General features: G+C 37.3%; 1 protein-coding gene across 3 annotated transcripts in view; it reads left to right on the top strand.

Moving 5' to 3' along the window:
• Positions 1–15000, top strand: part of LOC115221827 (pleckstrin homology domain-containing family G member 7-like) — a 987181-nt gene that overhangs the window by 941313 nt on the left and 30868 nt on the right. For all 3 annotated transcript variants that reach the window (XM_029792059.2, XM_029792061.2, XM_029792060.2), the window contains 2 exons: positions 3481–3597; positions 10527–10701. In XM_029792059.2, the coding sequence (XP_029647919.1) occupies positions 3481–3597; positions 10527–10701 (292 nt within the window). The remainder of the gene's footprint in view (positions 1–3480; positions 3598–10526; positions 10702–15000) is intronic.

Raw genomic sequence — 15000 nt, 5'->3', positions numbered from 1 at the left:
ATATAGGGTGCACTAAGTGTTGAGAAACAAGTTAACCTTTTTCATCAGCTACGATAGTCAAAACACATATACACATATAACCATGCGCTCAAAGGTGAATGCACTGAAACACACGCACGCATGCTCACAAATGTTTTAGGCTCTAGTTCTACCAATAGTCTTCGATTTTTCTATCCAAAATGGTTTTTCAACTCAATATTTACGTGCTATTATTTATAACTTAACACGTGTGCTGTGAGATATACTATTCAAAAAAGGAATCCTTTCACGTTTTATCATTTCGAAAGTATATGAAACTTTTATGACAACAACAAACATACAAACCATAGTTTTTATTGAAGTAAGTGGAAAGGAATCGAACAGACAGAATCGTTAGCACACCTGACAAAATGCTTAGCGGCATTTCATCCGAATTTACATTCTAAGATCAAATATCAAACGAGGTCGACTTCGCCTTCATCCTTTCAGATTTGATAAAATAAGTACCAATTTAGCACTATAGTGAATAAATTTGACAAGCCTCCAACTTGAAAATTTTAGGCTTTTACTTATAACAGAAACGATTATAGCAAATGCTTAGCATCGAATTATTGTAGAATAGGTTAAATCTATTGTGTTGTTTTTCTTTTTGTTTTCTTCTTTACCAACATCACTTCTTTCAAAATTGTCTGCTCAAAAGACAACTGACAAACGGACTTGTTCCCAGCATGATAAAAGACGTAATGAATTATTATTTTCACAAGTATACCCTGGATAACTGTATTTAACAAGATTTGTGGGTTCTTATTATAAGCTTATACTTACTTACTTAGCAGATCAAGTGCTTCTCTACCGGTTCAAGAATAACTACATGATATAATATATATATATATATATATGTTTATATGTGTGTGTGTGTATGTATGTGTGTGTGCGTGTGTGTGTGTGTGTGTGCGCGCGCGTGTTGGTTTGTTTGTGTGTATGTGTGTAATGATAAGATCCAAGGATCAAGGTGTAGGAGGTTAGTAAGCTTCCAGCAGGCCGTAGAAGGTTGTGAATTTTTCCCATACCGAAGTTTGATAAGCTGAAATAAATTATTTTATAGTTTACGGTTAGTAACCGAGTTTATAGTAAATGCGAATAAAAATCCAAGTTTAGGAAATGGAATGGATAAAATTCAGGTTACATAAGTTTCCTAGCTAGCGGAACCTCGAAAATAGTAATTACTCAACGAGGGATACACAGTTAGCTACTCTTCAGGCTAAACATATGTTAGTCAAATGCAGGTTACGTTGTCGTCAAGGAAACCCATGTTAACTTTAACTCGCATGAAAACTGGTCGACATATGTATGTGTGTGTGTGTATATATATATATATATATATATATATATATATACAGTATATATACATATGTATGTGTGTGACTGTGTGTAATATATATGAATAGGATGTGTATTATATATGTGCGTATATGTGGGTATAGGATTGGCAATGTAATAGGAAAATTGAACTCAAAATATGAGTATATAATTATATTGTTAGTGATTATTAACAGTAAGATATGTGTGCGTGTGTATGTGTGTGTGTGTGTGTGTGTGTGTGTGTGTGTGTGTGTGTTTGATCACGCGGGCAAGTATAATTCTTTATACGAACTTCAGAGAAATGTACTTAATTCATTATAATGAATGTATAGAATTAATAATTTAGCACAAGGCTAGCAGTTTCGAAGTAGGTGGGAAAGTCAATTACATGGAAACCAGTGAACAACTGGTACTTATTTTATCGAACTCAAGAGGATGAAAGGCTAAGTCGACCTCGGCAGAATTTGAACTCAGCACGTAGCGATGGGCGAAATGGAGTGTCAACCTTATGAATTAGCATGTGTTTCCGCTGTGCCACATCTACAATAGAGTCGATGAAACCATTGCCTATATTACAAACGAATGCCCTAGACATGCCCCAAACCACTACAGGTTGTAGCGAAACGACCAAGTAGAGAAAGTGCTACACTATAAACTGTGTAAAAAGTGGGGGCTAGAGAGAGGAAGGACGTGGGATGAGCACAAACCGCACAAGGCTGCGGAGTCGGAGACTAGCAAGATCCTGTGGGATTTCCCAATCGCAATAGATCAGCTGCTAGAGCATAAGAGACCGGAGCTAGTGGTGGTGGACAAGGTGCAAACCTTCTTAAGTACGAAGTAGCCCGGATAAGGAAAATGAAGAAGGTGAAGACAGTGCCAATTATTGTTGGGTCCTTGGGAACAGTATCAGAAGGCATCAAGGGGAATATAAAGGAAACGAGAATACAGTGCCCAATAGAACTGTAACAAAAGGTTTGCCTCCTTGGCACAGCTAGTATTATCAGGAAAGTTTCAGATAACTCGCAAGAACGAATAGCATTGTACCCCAGGCAGCAGGTAGTAAGCCCACTACGTATGCAAGACTCCAGGGGCTCCAACAAAACCTGTAATAAAGAGAAAACCTGTGATAAAGAGAAAAATATCCTTTTTGCTACAGGCACAAGACCTGAAATTCATGGGAGGGGTCTACTTGATAACATCTACTCCAGTGTATCACTGGTACTTAATTTATCGATCTCGAAAGGATGAAAGGCAATGTCGACCTCGGTGGCATTTGAACTCAGGGCGTAAAGACGGGCGAAGTGCCGCTAAGCATTTCGCCTGGCATGTTTGAAATTTGGAGGGAAAGGTTAAGTCAATTGCACACTAACGTTGGTTGTCAAGTGATGGTAGTGGGGGTAACACAGGCAGAAAGACACGGTCGCTTAAATATATACATATACATATATATGTGTGTGTATATATATATATATATATATATATATATATATATATATATATATGTATATACGAGAGGCTTCTTTCAGTTTCCATCTACCAAACCCACCCACAAAGCTTTAATCGACCCAAGGTTATGCTTGACAACACTTACGCAAGTTGCCACGCAGTGGGACTGAATCCGAAAACATGTGTATGGGAAGCCACGTGTGTGTGCGTGCGTGTGTGTGGTGTGTGTGTGTCTGTGTGTGTTTGATTGTGATTGTGTGTCTGTGTCTGTAAAAATATCGTACACATTCTGTTGTAATAAGTCGTTGAAAGGAGTGGCAATGGGACAGTACTTGCGTTGTTTACGAGCTTCCGCAATTGGTGTGATTGATGCAGTAATAAATCAATATACGAATTCATACATCAGTTATAAATCATACTAGGAAACCATACATACTACCGTAATTACTCAGCTAATCAAACCTTAGTAGTAAGGAATAATTTACGCTAAGTCTCATGAAATTGTATCTTAAAACTTAGCCAATCTGTATTCATAGGTAACAGTATATCTACTAAATGCTCGGCTTATGTTGCTAACATGTCAGGGACAATCACGTTACGTGTTATATAATAATTTTTTATTTGTGTTCAGACACTCAGTACGTTTATAATCAATTATTCATGCCCATTGCCTTCTTTTCTTTATATTTATAGTTTTCTTGCCACTCCAAGGATGGTGATGTTTATCATGTCTATTGCCTCAATTACATGAATGCTATGAACTATCTAGAGCAGCTTCGGAAACACGAAGAATTCTGTGAATTTGAAAAGGTAAGAATTTAGAATATATGCATAGACACACACACACACACCACACACACACACACACACAAACACACACGGATGAAATCGTTAGAGGCTCTCATGGAATGTGACCAACTGAAGTTTATTTTTTTTAACTATATTCACCCTTGCAGGCCACACACCTCTCACGTCGGTGATGCAGTGCTTTGAACCCATTGGTGAATATCTTTTATCCTTTACATGGAATACCTTGAGAATAAGGCTGTAGGATCAACACCAATAAAATCAACCCTATGGCTGTGCTACGTTGATGACACCTTCATACTCTGGCCCCACTAGGAAGATGTCCAAGTGCTGTTAGATCATGCGAAATCAATAAAGACATCCATACAGTTCACACTGGAAAATGAAAATACAATCAGCTGGCATTCCTGGACGTAGTAATAACACGCATCAAGTTTTGATTCAGGACATCCGTATACCGCAAGCCGACCTTCACTGGACGATACCTTAACTTCAGCTCCCACTATCCATACAGTGTAAAGAGAGGGATTGCTCAGTGCCTGAAACATCGAGCAATGAATATAAGTAGCGATCGTGATAGCCACCGTGAAGAAATGGTCAAGCTCAGTAACAATCTATTAAGCAACAACTACCCCCAAAACATAGTATCCACTCCCATTAGGAAGAAAAGAGAGGATGAAACCGATAAACTATCCACAGTCTAACTACCCTATGTGAAAGGCCTCTCCGAAAAGATACAAAAGATATGAGACCAGGACAGTATTCAAGAGTAATACAACACTTCACAAACATCTCCTTCGAGTAAAACCACCAATAGAAGAAAATATAACCAAAAACTACGTGTACTCCATCCCATGCAGCTATGGTAGGTTATACAAAGATGAAACAAGGCGCCCCCTCAATATAAGGATAGACGAACATCGCAAAACTGTGACACGGGGAGATATTCATAAATTAAGTATAGCTGATCATGTATGGAAAAACGGAGACAACCTCCACCTGCAGAATGAAGTTAAAATAATAGACAGAGAATACCAATGGAAATACGAAAATAAAAGAAGCAACACATATGCTAGGACACAACAACCTCCTAAGTAGACCGAGTGCAGATATGAACAGCATGTGGGAACCGGTATTAAGGAAGGATAGGAGAATATTATATTTATATGCCCTAAAATTCACTCCATAATTACCTACGGACATATGGCATAGTGGTTAAGAGCGCGAGCTACTAACCCCAAGATTCCGAGTTCGATTCCAGGCAGTGACCTGAATAATAATAATAATAATAATAATAATATAACAACAACAACATAGAAAATGAGAAGCCAGATTCGAAATTTCCCCAAGACACCTGATGAAGGCTGGAGGGTATATCAGCGGAAGCGTTGTGTTAACAACAAACAAGATGAGGATAAATATCTGTCAATTGTAAATAATGTAAATAATGTAGCTTTCATCCTGTTGTCAAAAAAATAATCATCAGTCAAGTGTCTTTTCATATTAGGTAACAAATGATAGTTTCGAAGTGGCCAAATGAGAATAGAGAGTGTGATCCAGCAGTTGAAAGCTACAATCGAACACAGCAGCCTTTGATACCAAGAATTTTGTACTGGAGCATTAACCTCATGAAACAAATTTTCTTTCATCAGTTTTTCCTTGGTATTTGGTCTTGATAGACTTTGGTAACTTCCCCAGCAAGTTGGCATAGTACTCTCCATTGATGGTGTGGCTCTTTTGAAGATAGTCAATAAATACTATGTCTTTGCATTCTAAAAATCTGAGGCGATCTTTATCCTTGTAGATGAAACCACCATAGCCTACTTTGGCAGAGGTGAGGAGGTGGATGTTTCTGCTGCATGGATTTTCTCTTTGTCCCTGTGATGAACCTAACACGTAACTAGGGTTAGGAAACGTTCAAAGAAACTAGCTGTATCTGTCAGGTTTTCACGAGGTGTGAACAGCCTGTGACACTTTTGATCAGATGCTAGAAGACGAGGCACTCACCGAGCAGAAAACTTTGTCACGCCATGTTCATCGCGCAGAAAATTTTCAACTCTCTCGCGGAATATGCTAATAGCTATTTGATTTGTTATTTAATTGATAGTCTCTCACTTGTCATCCATCACCCTGTGGTGAACACAATTCAATGTTTACCTCGGTGATGGCAGTTTCAAAACAACCGAACAGAATCTCCCCCACCCCTCCTAAATTCAGATGCCCACTTTTGAACTGTTGATAAAGCTGGAACGTCATCTCCTAATGTAGCAATCAAGTCAACACAAGTTTCCTCGGGCTGGGGGTGGCTAAACTGTCTTCTGCCGGGACTTGATATCACATTGCCAAATTTTGTCCATTTTGAAGCAAATACCCCACTAGTTACATTTGAAGTCTTCTTTGAACAGCTAGATATTAGTTTACCTGAAATGAAATAATGCAGTTATATATAAAAGAAGCTGAAATTAATACGTGGAAGATTTCACAGCTCTACCGTCACTCCAAATTCAGCCTATGAATTTTTCAGCCCATTCTCGGTGGTTAAAAATCTATTGCCTGAGAAGAGATACTGTAAATAATGTGATAAGTTTTCACATTAGTATCATGCAAATAAGTAAATAGGATTCACAATAATCATATCTATCTACGCTACGTTTCCTCTTTTTTTCCCCCAATATTTTATCGTTATAGGTTATCCTCATTTTGAATTATCTATATGGTTTCTGACTGGATTCAAACTAAGACGATTTGTTTTTAAAGATGGTGATGATCTAGTGAACTAGGTTATGCCTATACTCTTGTTATAACTACTAATCTATAAAGGTGGCGAGTTGGCAAACTTGTTAGCACGCTGGACGAAATGCTTAGCGGTATTTCGCGCGTGGCTACGTTTTCGGGGTCGATAATTTAAGTAGTAGTTGAGTACTGCGGTCGATGTAATCGACCATCGTCCTCCCCCAAATTTCAGACATTGTGCCTATAATAGCAAGGATTATCCCTAATCTATATTAAGACAGTGATTTGACAGAATTATTAGCGCGACGGGCAAAATGTTAGCGGTATTTCATCCGCCTTTACATTCTAAGTTCATATTCCGCCGAGGTCGACTTGTCCTTTCATATTTTCCGGATTGATAAAATAAGCACCAATTGATCACAGGGGTCGACTTACACCCTCCCCTTAAATTGCTTGCCTTGTAACAAAATTTGAAATCATTATGACTAATCTACATCAAGGCAACAAATTGGCAGAATCATTTGCATGCCATGCAAAACATGCTTTTCGTTCGTCTTTATATTCTAATTTCAAATTTCACCCAGGTTGAATTTGACTTTCTTCCTTTGGTATCGATAAAATACGTTCCAGTCAAGTTACTGGAATCAATGTAATCGAGTTCCCCCATCCCTTCAAAAACTGCTGTGTTGGGCCAACATTTGGAACCGTTATGACACATATTCAGTTGCTTGTTTTACTGTCATATTTCTGTCATATTCGTAACATACTGTCACCGTGGAAGGCCGTGGTGATTGTTTATGAGTAGAAGGTGTGAAATGTTGAATGTTTCTTGATGAGCCTTTTAGACTTTCTAGACAAACATATGCTTATAAATTTTTGCAAATGTCTGATCATGAAATTAGTGAATTCTGCTAATATGAGTTGCAGAGGTTGGATGACACTAGAGAGCAAAACGTGATCAACGAAATAAATAAATAATTAAAAGGCCAGTACTTAATAAGTACTAGCAGAATAATTTTCTAGAGTGAATGATCATGGTCCTTCGCAGAACTCCTACCACCACCATTACGACCCGTTTCTTGTTCAATTAAAGTGGTATTAATGTCGACAACTTTTAGCATGACGCCAGCGGTGGAAATATTGAAGAGCGATCGTTTTGGTGCCCGCATATAGTACTATGTCAAGACTGGTCAATCGAATAAAAAGGGATCTACACAGAATAGTAATTCAGAAGGCCATTGCCCGTTAGAGTAGCAGGAAGGGATATAGTTACAGAAAAAGACAGGCGAGTGATGTAGTAGTAGTAATAGCATGGTAAACATTTTGTGGCCACAATGAATCATTGGGTGGAGGCGCAATGACCCAGTGGTTAGGGTAGCGGACTCGCGATCGGAGGATCGCGGTTTCGATTCCCAGACCAGGCGTTGTGTGTTTATTGAGCGAAAACACCTAAAAAAAAAGCTTCACGAAGCTCCGGTAGTGGTGGTGGCGACATATTCAGGCGCGCTCCCACGCACACACACACACACACATATATATATATGTAGATACTTTGAGAGAGAAAGAAACAGAGACAGAAAGAGAAAGTGAAGAATCCTGAAACCCTGAATTTAAAGCTACCTTTCTATTAATATTTGGGGAAATGGAGGTGCAGGACATATAATCCTTTCTATTATAAGGACGACGCCAGGAATTGTGGGGGAGAGGACCAGTCGATTACTTCGACCTCCAGTGTTTCACTGGTACTTAATTTATCGAGCCCGAGAGGATGAAAGACAAAATCAGCCTCGACGGAATTTGAACTCAGAAGACGGACGAAATGTCGGTAAGCATTTTCCCGGCATGTAAACGATCCTGCCGGTTCGCAATGCAAAGCATTTCCACTTGCCAATGGCTCATGTATGATATATTCTATTCGCTGTATTAAAGTGAAAAGCAAACAAAAATGTATTTTGAACATATTCTATCCAACTAATTATTCTGAAATTAATAAATTAACTTCAGATTTTCGAAACACCAATGAAAAGCTGAGGCAGGAGAGCATTGTCAGCATTTATATCGTTACACCCATGATTTGACGTAGATGCTTTCATCATTAGTTGCTATAGTTGTATAGACTTTTCTTAAATGTGTTCAGACATCTCTTTTGAATCACTTCTGCCACCTCCACTTTGTTTTATGTTTTTCAACTGCATTCTAGCATCTGGTTCTGACTTCAATGCTTTGTTGAGAGGCTTTATATATGTTTCGTAATGTGTGCGTGTGTGTATGTATATATTTATATATATCTTTATACGCTGTTATACATATTATGTGTATGCATACACACACACACACACACATACTCACATACATAGATGCATAAACTTAGGTTGATAGATTCAAAAAGAAGCATGTATTATATATTATATATATATATATATATATATATATATTAATGTACACGCACGAACACACAGGCACATACACATGCACGCACATACATACACACATAAATATATATAATAATAATATTACGCAAAATATGATGAATGGTAGAAGCTGTGTACACACTAGCAACCTTCCAAAGCAGTTACATGAAATAATTTAAACAACGCTTCAATATCTACATAGTTGCAAAGAACATAGGAATTAAACACAAAAAGGCTTCACGTGTGTACTTCTATTAAAGTGAAAGTAAAACAAATTTAACGTCCAAAATCGTCCATGTAATTTTGACGTCCAAAATAGACTATATAGAAGGATTTACCATACTCTAACAAAGGAATCAACACATCCATAATTGAAGATGCAACTGATGTCCAAATTAGGAATACTACGTGTCAGTGTCAGTGCTATCATTTCGAAGTGATTTTACGCTTCTTCCTTCCTCAACAAAGCACCCAGTGGATAAATTTTAGACTAAGTCGTCGGCTTTTATCTATACTTCTCTAAATGCCTCGTCCTACAATTTTGGTCGCGCTGCTCGCACGGATTCCCATAACTCTCTATCACTACTCCGCCCAGGATTCCTCAGAGAGTCAGGGGGACAGAACCCTCAGATTTGAATCATACTGTTTCATTAGCTGATTACACCACCATTGTCGTCACCCTTATGGATGTGTTGCAGTTGCTCTCTTGATAGAGTTTGGTGATCCTGACCCTTGAGCTTCTAAGATTTCACCGCTCAGCATCAATGTAAGAAGTACCGTTGATTCTTGAGCTCTTCCGCTGCCTCTTCCCAATCTGCCATACTGCATTCCCGTGACTTCGCTGTATGCCTGGATTAAAGAAAAAGACACTACATTGTTTGGCACTTCAATGAAGACATATGATAAAATTGATGCACTTTGCACATGCGTTACTGGATCCTCGATGCCGTTACAAAAATATGCCCATACCCTAGGATTTAGAAAGGATTTGATAGCAATATTTAAGGAATAGGGTTTAAACATAATTATCAGTAGAGACTTAAAGATAAATCAACTGCCTAGATACATCATTAAATTGAAGCAGAAATAAACACCACCCTTATAGAAAGCCATTTCTTCTGTTGATTGCAGCAGAGTGGAATCAAGATGAAAGAGACAACTTGATATCATCTACACTCCAGCGTGGATATTACCACTGATATCCTCAGGGGTTTTATTTCAGCACTAGTAACCAAAACACAAATGCAACTAAATTTTCGATACACACAGTGTAAAAGGTAGCTATTCCTGCGTGGACAATGTTACTTTTCAAGTGACACGCTCCAACCGAAAAAAGAATCAGCCACGCAACCGATGCCCAAATCCTCTAACTTCTTACTGACGTGATGCTCTCTTTCTAAAGGAGTGAAACATTGAGCATCCGTTTAACAATCTTGGGCGTTAGAACAAACAATTACCAGTGGACAAATCAAACATTTATTATTTATTGTATGCCCGCTCGCACGCCATATTTCGGGCGTGCAACTCCGCGTCACAATGGAATGGATACTTACCTAACTGATCACCAAAAAGTATACACTTCACTCTGTGGATTGACTAATTTTAAGTTTTCTACATAAGTTTACAGAACACACACACACACACACATATATACTTTCACACACACACACTTTTACACACATACTTTCACACACACACACACACACTTGCCAAGGCACACATACACATGTGAGCCAACACACATATACACGCACATACACTCTCACATATATCTATTTTCCAATGCAGTGGTGTGAACAAGACGCTCGCTGTAACAGACTACAGGTACCTGATCTGCTAGTCGCTCCCATTCAGCACTGTACCAAACTACCTCTCATGCTCAGCAATGTTCGCGCCTACACAGAAGAAGAAGAAGAACGTCAACAAATCACAGATTCCATAGAGAAGGTGGAAAGCTCACTTTGTAAGTATACCTGCTTTAAATTGTGATTTTCTCACTTTTTTACGTATGAGAATAATGCATCTGCAGATCACTATCGTGCCGTTGAGTTAGTAGACATGATCTCGTTGCAGCTGAACGTCTAGTCAACTTTGATCGAGACAACCTATTATAAAAGACGTTCCAACTGCAGCTACTGCTATTTTATTATTTTGCACACAAAGAGAAAAACACACACACACTCTCTCTCTCTCTCTCTCTCTCTCTCTCTCTCTCTCTCTCTCTCTCTCTCTCTCTCTCTCTCTCTCTCTCTCTCTCTCTCTCTCTCTCTCTCTCATTCATTATGTTAGAAAACCCTTATTGTCATAAGCGCAGCACTAGACACGTGATATTTTTACACACAAACCAGGTCACAGGTATAGAATCATGTTATGATCACCGGGGTTAAATAGCTCATTGATATCCATACTGACTCTAACCGAATAATTATCTTTGGTCATTTCAACGCTTGCCATCTGCGTCTACTGCATCGGAGAAGTAACAATTAAGAAGCAGTGAAAGTCTCTTGAATAGCGTGGCTCTTGTGTTCCACCATGATCTGTATTGGAATATTCTCAGTATATACGTATTTATATTCGGGTTCATTACACGATTCTGCGAATACAAATCATTATCTAAATCTACAAATTACTGGGAGTGATTTCCTTCCCCCAAACTCTACAAACCATCTTCCATGTAGTTTTACATTTTCGGAGGTGATCATTTCCATATAAAATATGTTTTCCCAAATAAACCTGCACTTGATTTAAGAGGCTCTGCGGTTGCTATAAGGTGATATACAAGCACTCAGCTCTAATTTCACTTATAGCGGAAACAGCTGTAACCTAATAAGTTGAGTACTAAGTTCCGTTTCTCCTGTCGCTTCTATAGCATGCGCATGAGTGTTTGTGTGTGTGTATGTATATGCAGGTATGTAAGTGTGAGTGTAAAGACGTGTGACTTAGTGGTTAGGCCTAGTGGTTGAGTATTCCATTTCTGATGCAACATGTTCTTCTGTAAAATACTTCATTTCACGTTTCTCTGCGATCTCTTCGGCCTCTAAAGCGTGGCATACCGTGCTTGTGTACAGGCAATATCAATTTGAAGAAGGGAATGATTTAATGTACAGCTCAAACATTTGAGATGAACAAAGCAACAAAATCCAGAATCGTCATCTTTGGCCTACAACAGGAGAATCTACCACATATGTATATATATACCTTTTGTATTTTATCTTTTACTTGTTTCGGCCATTCGACTAGGACCATGGACCATGCTGGAGCAAAGTCTTGAAGGGTTTAGTCGAACGAATCGACACAGCTACTTGTTTTTTAAAGCATGGTATTTATTCAATGAGTCTCTTTTTCAAACCGTTAACTTAACAGAGCGCTAAAATATAGTTGCCCATGAACAAATGCTAAATTAGGGACTTCATGACACTGAACCGATCACCTGAACCATTGGTATATACAACATATACACTCGTGTGTGTGTGTACGTATGAATATGTTTGTATGTATGTATGTAGACAGACCGACAGATAAATGGGCAGTCAGACAGACAGATATATTCCTATAGACATGCAAGCACACATATGTAAGAACTCACACGCAGATATATACAAATACGTGTATGTGTTTATGTAAAGAGACAGAGAAAGAAAAGGAGTGAGAGAATTGAAGAGAGAGAGAAAAGGGAAAATAGCCCTGTTTCAGGAAGTGAAAATGGATGGATCGAATAAATCATATAATGCCATCATTGGCAGGAAATAAAGCTTCATATAAACCAGGTGAAATAAAATTATGAAGATTTTCGTCGCCATATTCAAACGCTGTTAAAAGTTAACGTATTGCAGAATATCTTAACTGCAGGTTAGATATTGGCTTGATCTAAAGGAAAATTTCTTCGTTGTAATTATATATCAGTTCCGTAGAAGGAACAACTGAAGTAAAACTCAGTACTCGAATGTGTAGGTATATATAGAGAGAGCTGGTGCATAATTATTGCGGCTTATTTTTTTCAACAAATTTTATTCAACAATAACAATATTTAACAACATCTTTAAATGATGGTCTGCGAAGCAAATGGGAAGCAGTAATTAAAGTAGATAGTGAATATGCTCCGGAATAATGATTCAAAGATGCTTTTGTATATTTGTTATTGTTTTGTTGAATAAAATTTGTTGAATAAAAGCCGCAATAGTTATGCACCAACCGAATATATATAATTAATTTTAAAAAAGTCAGTAATTAATGATTTATCAGTGGCTAGCGTACAAAAGAAACATATGGGTTAAATAAATATTTAAAGTATAATTATAAATATATAATTACAAATAATGATGTATGCTTGAAATAGAATTAACTGACAACAAACCGTTCGCACTCCGTTTATCACAATATTTATTCACTCCACCTTATTAACTCCACAAACATATTTACTGCGGTATTATTCTGAGAAAATACACACAGGGACGAGGGTTTACTTCGTATATATGTGCGAAATATATGTGTATATTCGTATATTTGAGTTTATCCCTATGGGTATGTATATGTATTCCACATGTATTTACGGTCGGTGTACCCTACTGATGATCAGAAAGCAATTTTAATATTGCAAAACATGGAATCTTAGATATATGGTTGTCAATATTTTACAAATCCTTTTTTGTCCATTTTCCTTACATACGGCCTTGTGATAAACGGAGTGCTAACTTAAGTGCTTTGGAGCCTTTTGATGTCTATTTCATGGGTATAGACGCTGTTCCTCCAGTGCTCTTATTTATAATTATATATTTACAATTATACTTTAAATGTTGAGGCGCGTGGCTTAGTAGTAAGGGTGTCAGCATCATCATCGTAAGATTGCGGTTTCGATTCCTGGACCGGGCGTGGCGTTCAATCATATAATAATATAAATAATACAATAGTATTCTGCACCTCTCTAAATCGCAGCCTTCCGGTAAATACGCTACTCCTTTTCATCAAGTATATGTGTTTGATAACGCTCATACATGCATATATATATACATACACACACACACACACACATATATGAGAAACGAAAACATGAACAAAAATATAGAAAACGAATTTTTTTCGAACAACGAAAGAAACAAACAAACAGAGAACAGAGACATGCAACATAAACAACATTCCCTTCATCAGTTTTCCCTGTTTCAAATACTCCGCCTTCCGAAGGTAAGGACAATACGCGACTTCATTGAAACAGTCCTTCCCGCAAAGCAAATTAATTAAAATTTGGTATTATTTGCGGAGGGTGAAAGTGGTAGCAAAAGCAGGATAGTGAGAACAAGACATTAAAAACAAACAGTGAGTGTTGTTAAGCCAAGACGATGTGAAAAATTATGTCACGTATTGTCCTCACCTTCGTGACGCGGAGTAGATTAAACAGGGACAACTGATGAAGGGAATGTTCTTTATGTTGCATGTCTCGGTTCTCTGTTTGCTTTTTCGTTGTTCGAAAAGAAGTCATGTACCCATACATGCATGTATATATACATATATATGTAGGTTTGTAAATATATGTATGTATATACGCATATATTTATGTATCATTTATATTATTATATGATCCAACGCCACGCTTCCTCTTCCAAGTAAGTTTCATCTATCTATCTATCTATCTATCTATATTTATCTATCTATCTACTATCTCTATCTATCTATCTATCTATCTATCTATCTATATATCTATCTATCTATCTATCTATCTATCTATCTATCTATCTATATACATATATATGTGTGTGTGTGTGTACCTACTTACCTACCTACCTACCTACCTACCTACCTATATATATATATATATATATATATAAATATATATTATATATGTGTGTGTGTGTGTGTAACATATATATATATATATATATATGTAGTGTGTGTATATGTGTATTATGTATATATTTATATATATATATATATGTGTATGTATATGTATGTGTGTGTGATATGTATATATGTGTATATATATGAGTGTACGCGAGTATGTCGATGTATATGTAGGTATGTAGAGTTATGTGTATGTGCATGTATGTGAGTGTAGATACAAACTGTAGATGCGTATATATATGTGTGTGTATATACATGTATATAGGTATATGTATGTGTGTGTATATATATATATATATATATGTATATGCGAGTATGTAGAGATATAAGTATGTGCATGTGTATATATGTGTGTATATATATGTATAGGTATGTGTATGTGTATGTATGTAATATATATATATATGTGTGTGTGTATGTATGCATATAT

This window comes from Octopus sinensis, linkage group LG18, assembly GCF_006345805.1.
Source record: "Octopus sinensis linkage group LG18, ASM634580v1, whole genome shotgun sequence".
Classification (NCBI taxonomy): Eukaryota; Metazoa; Mollusca; class Cephalopoda; order Octopoda; family Octopodidae; genus Octopus; species Octopus sinensis.
This window is presented reverse-complemented; position numbering and strand designations above follow the sequence as displayed.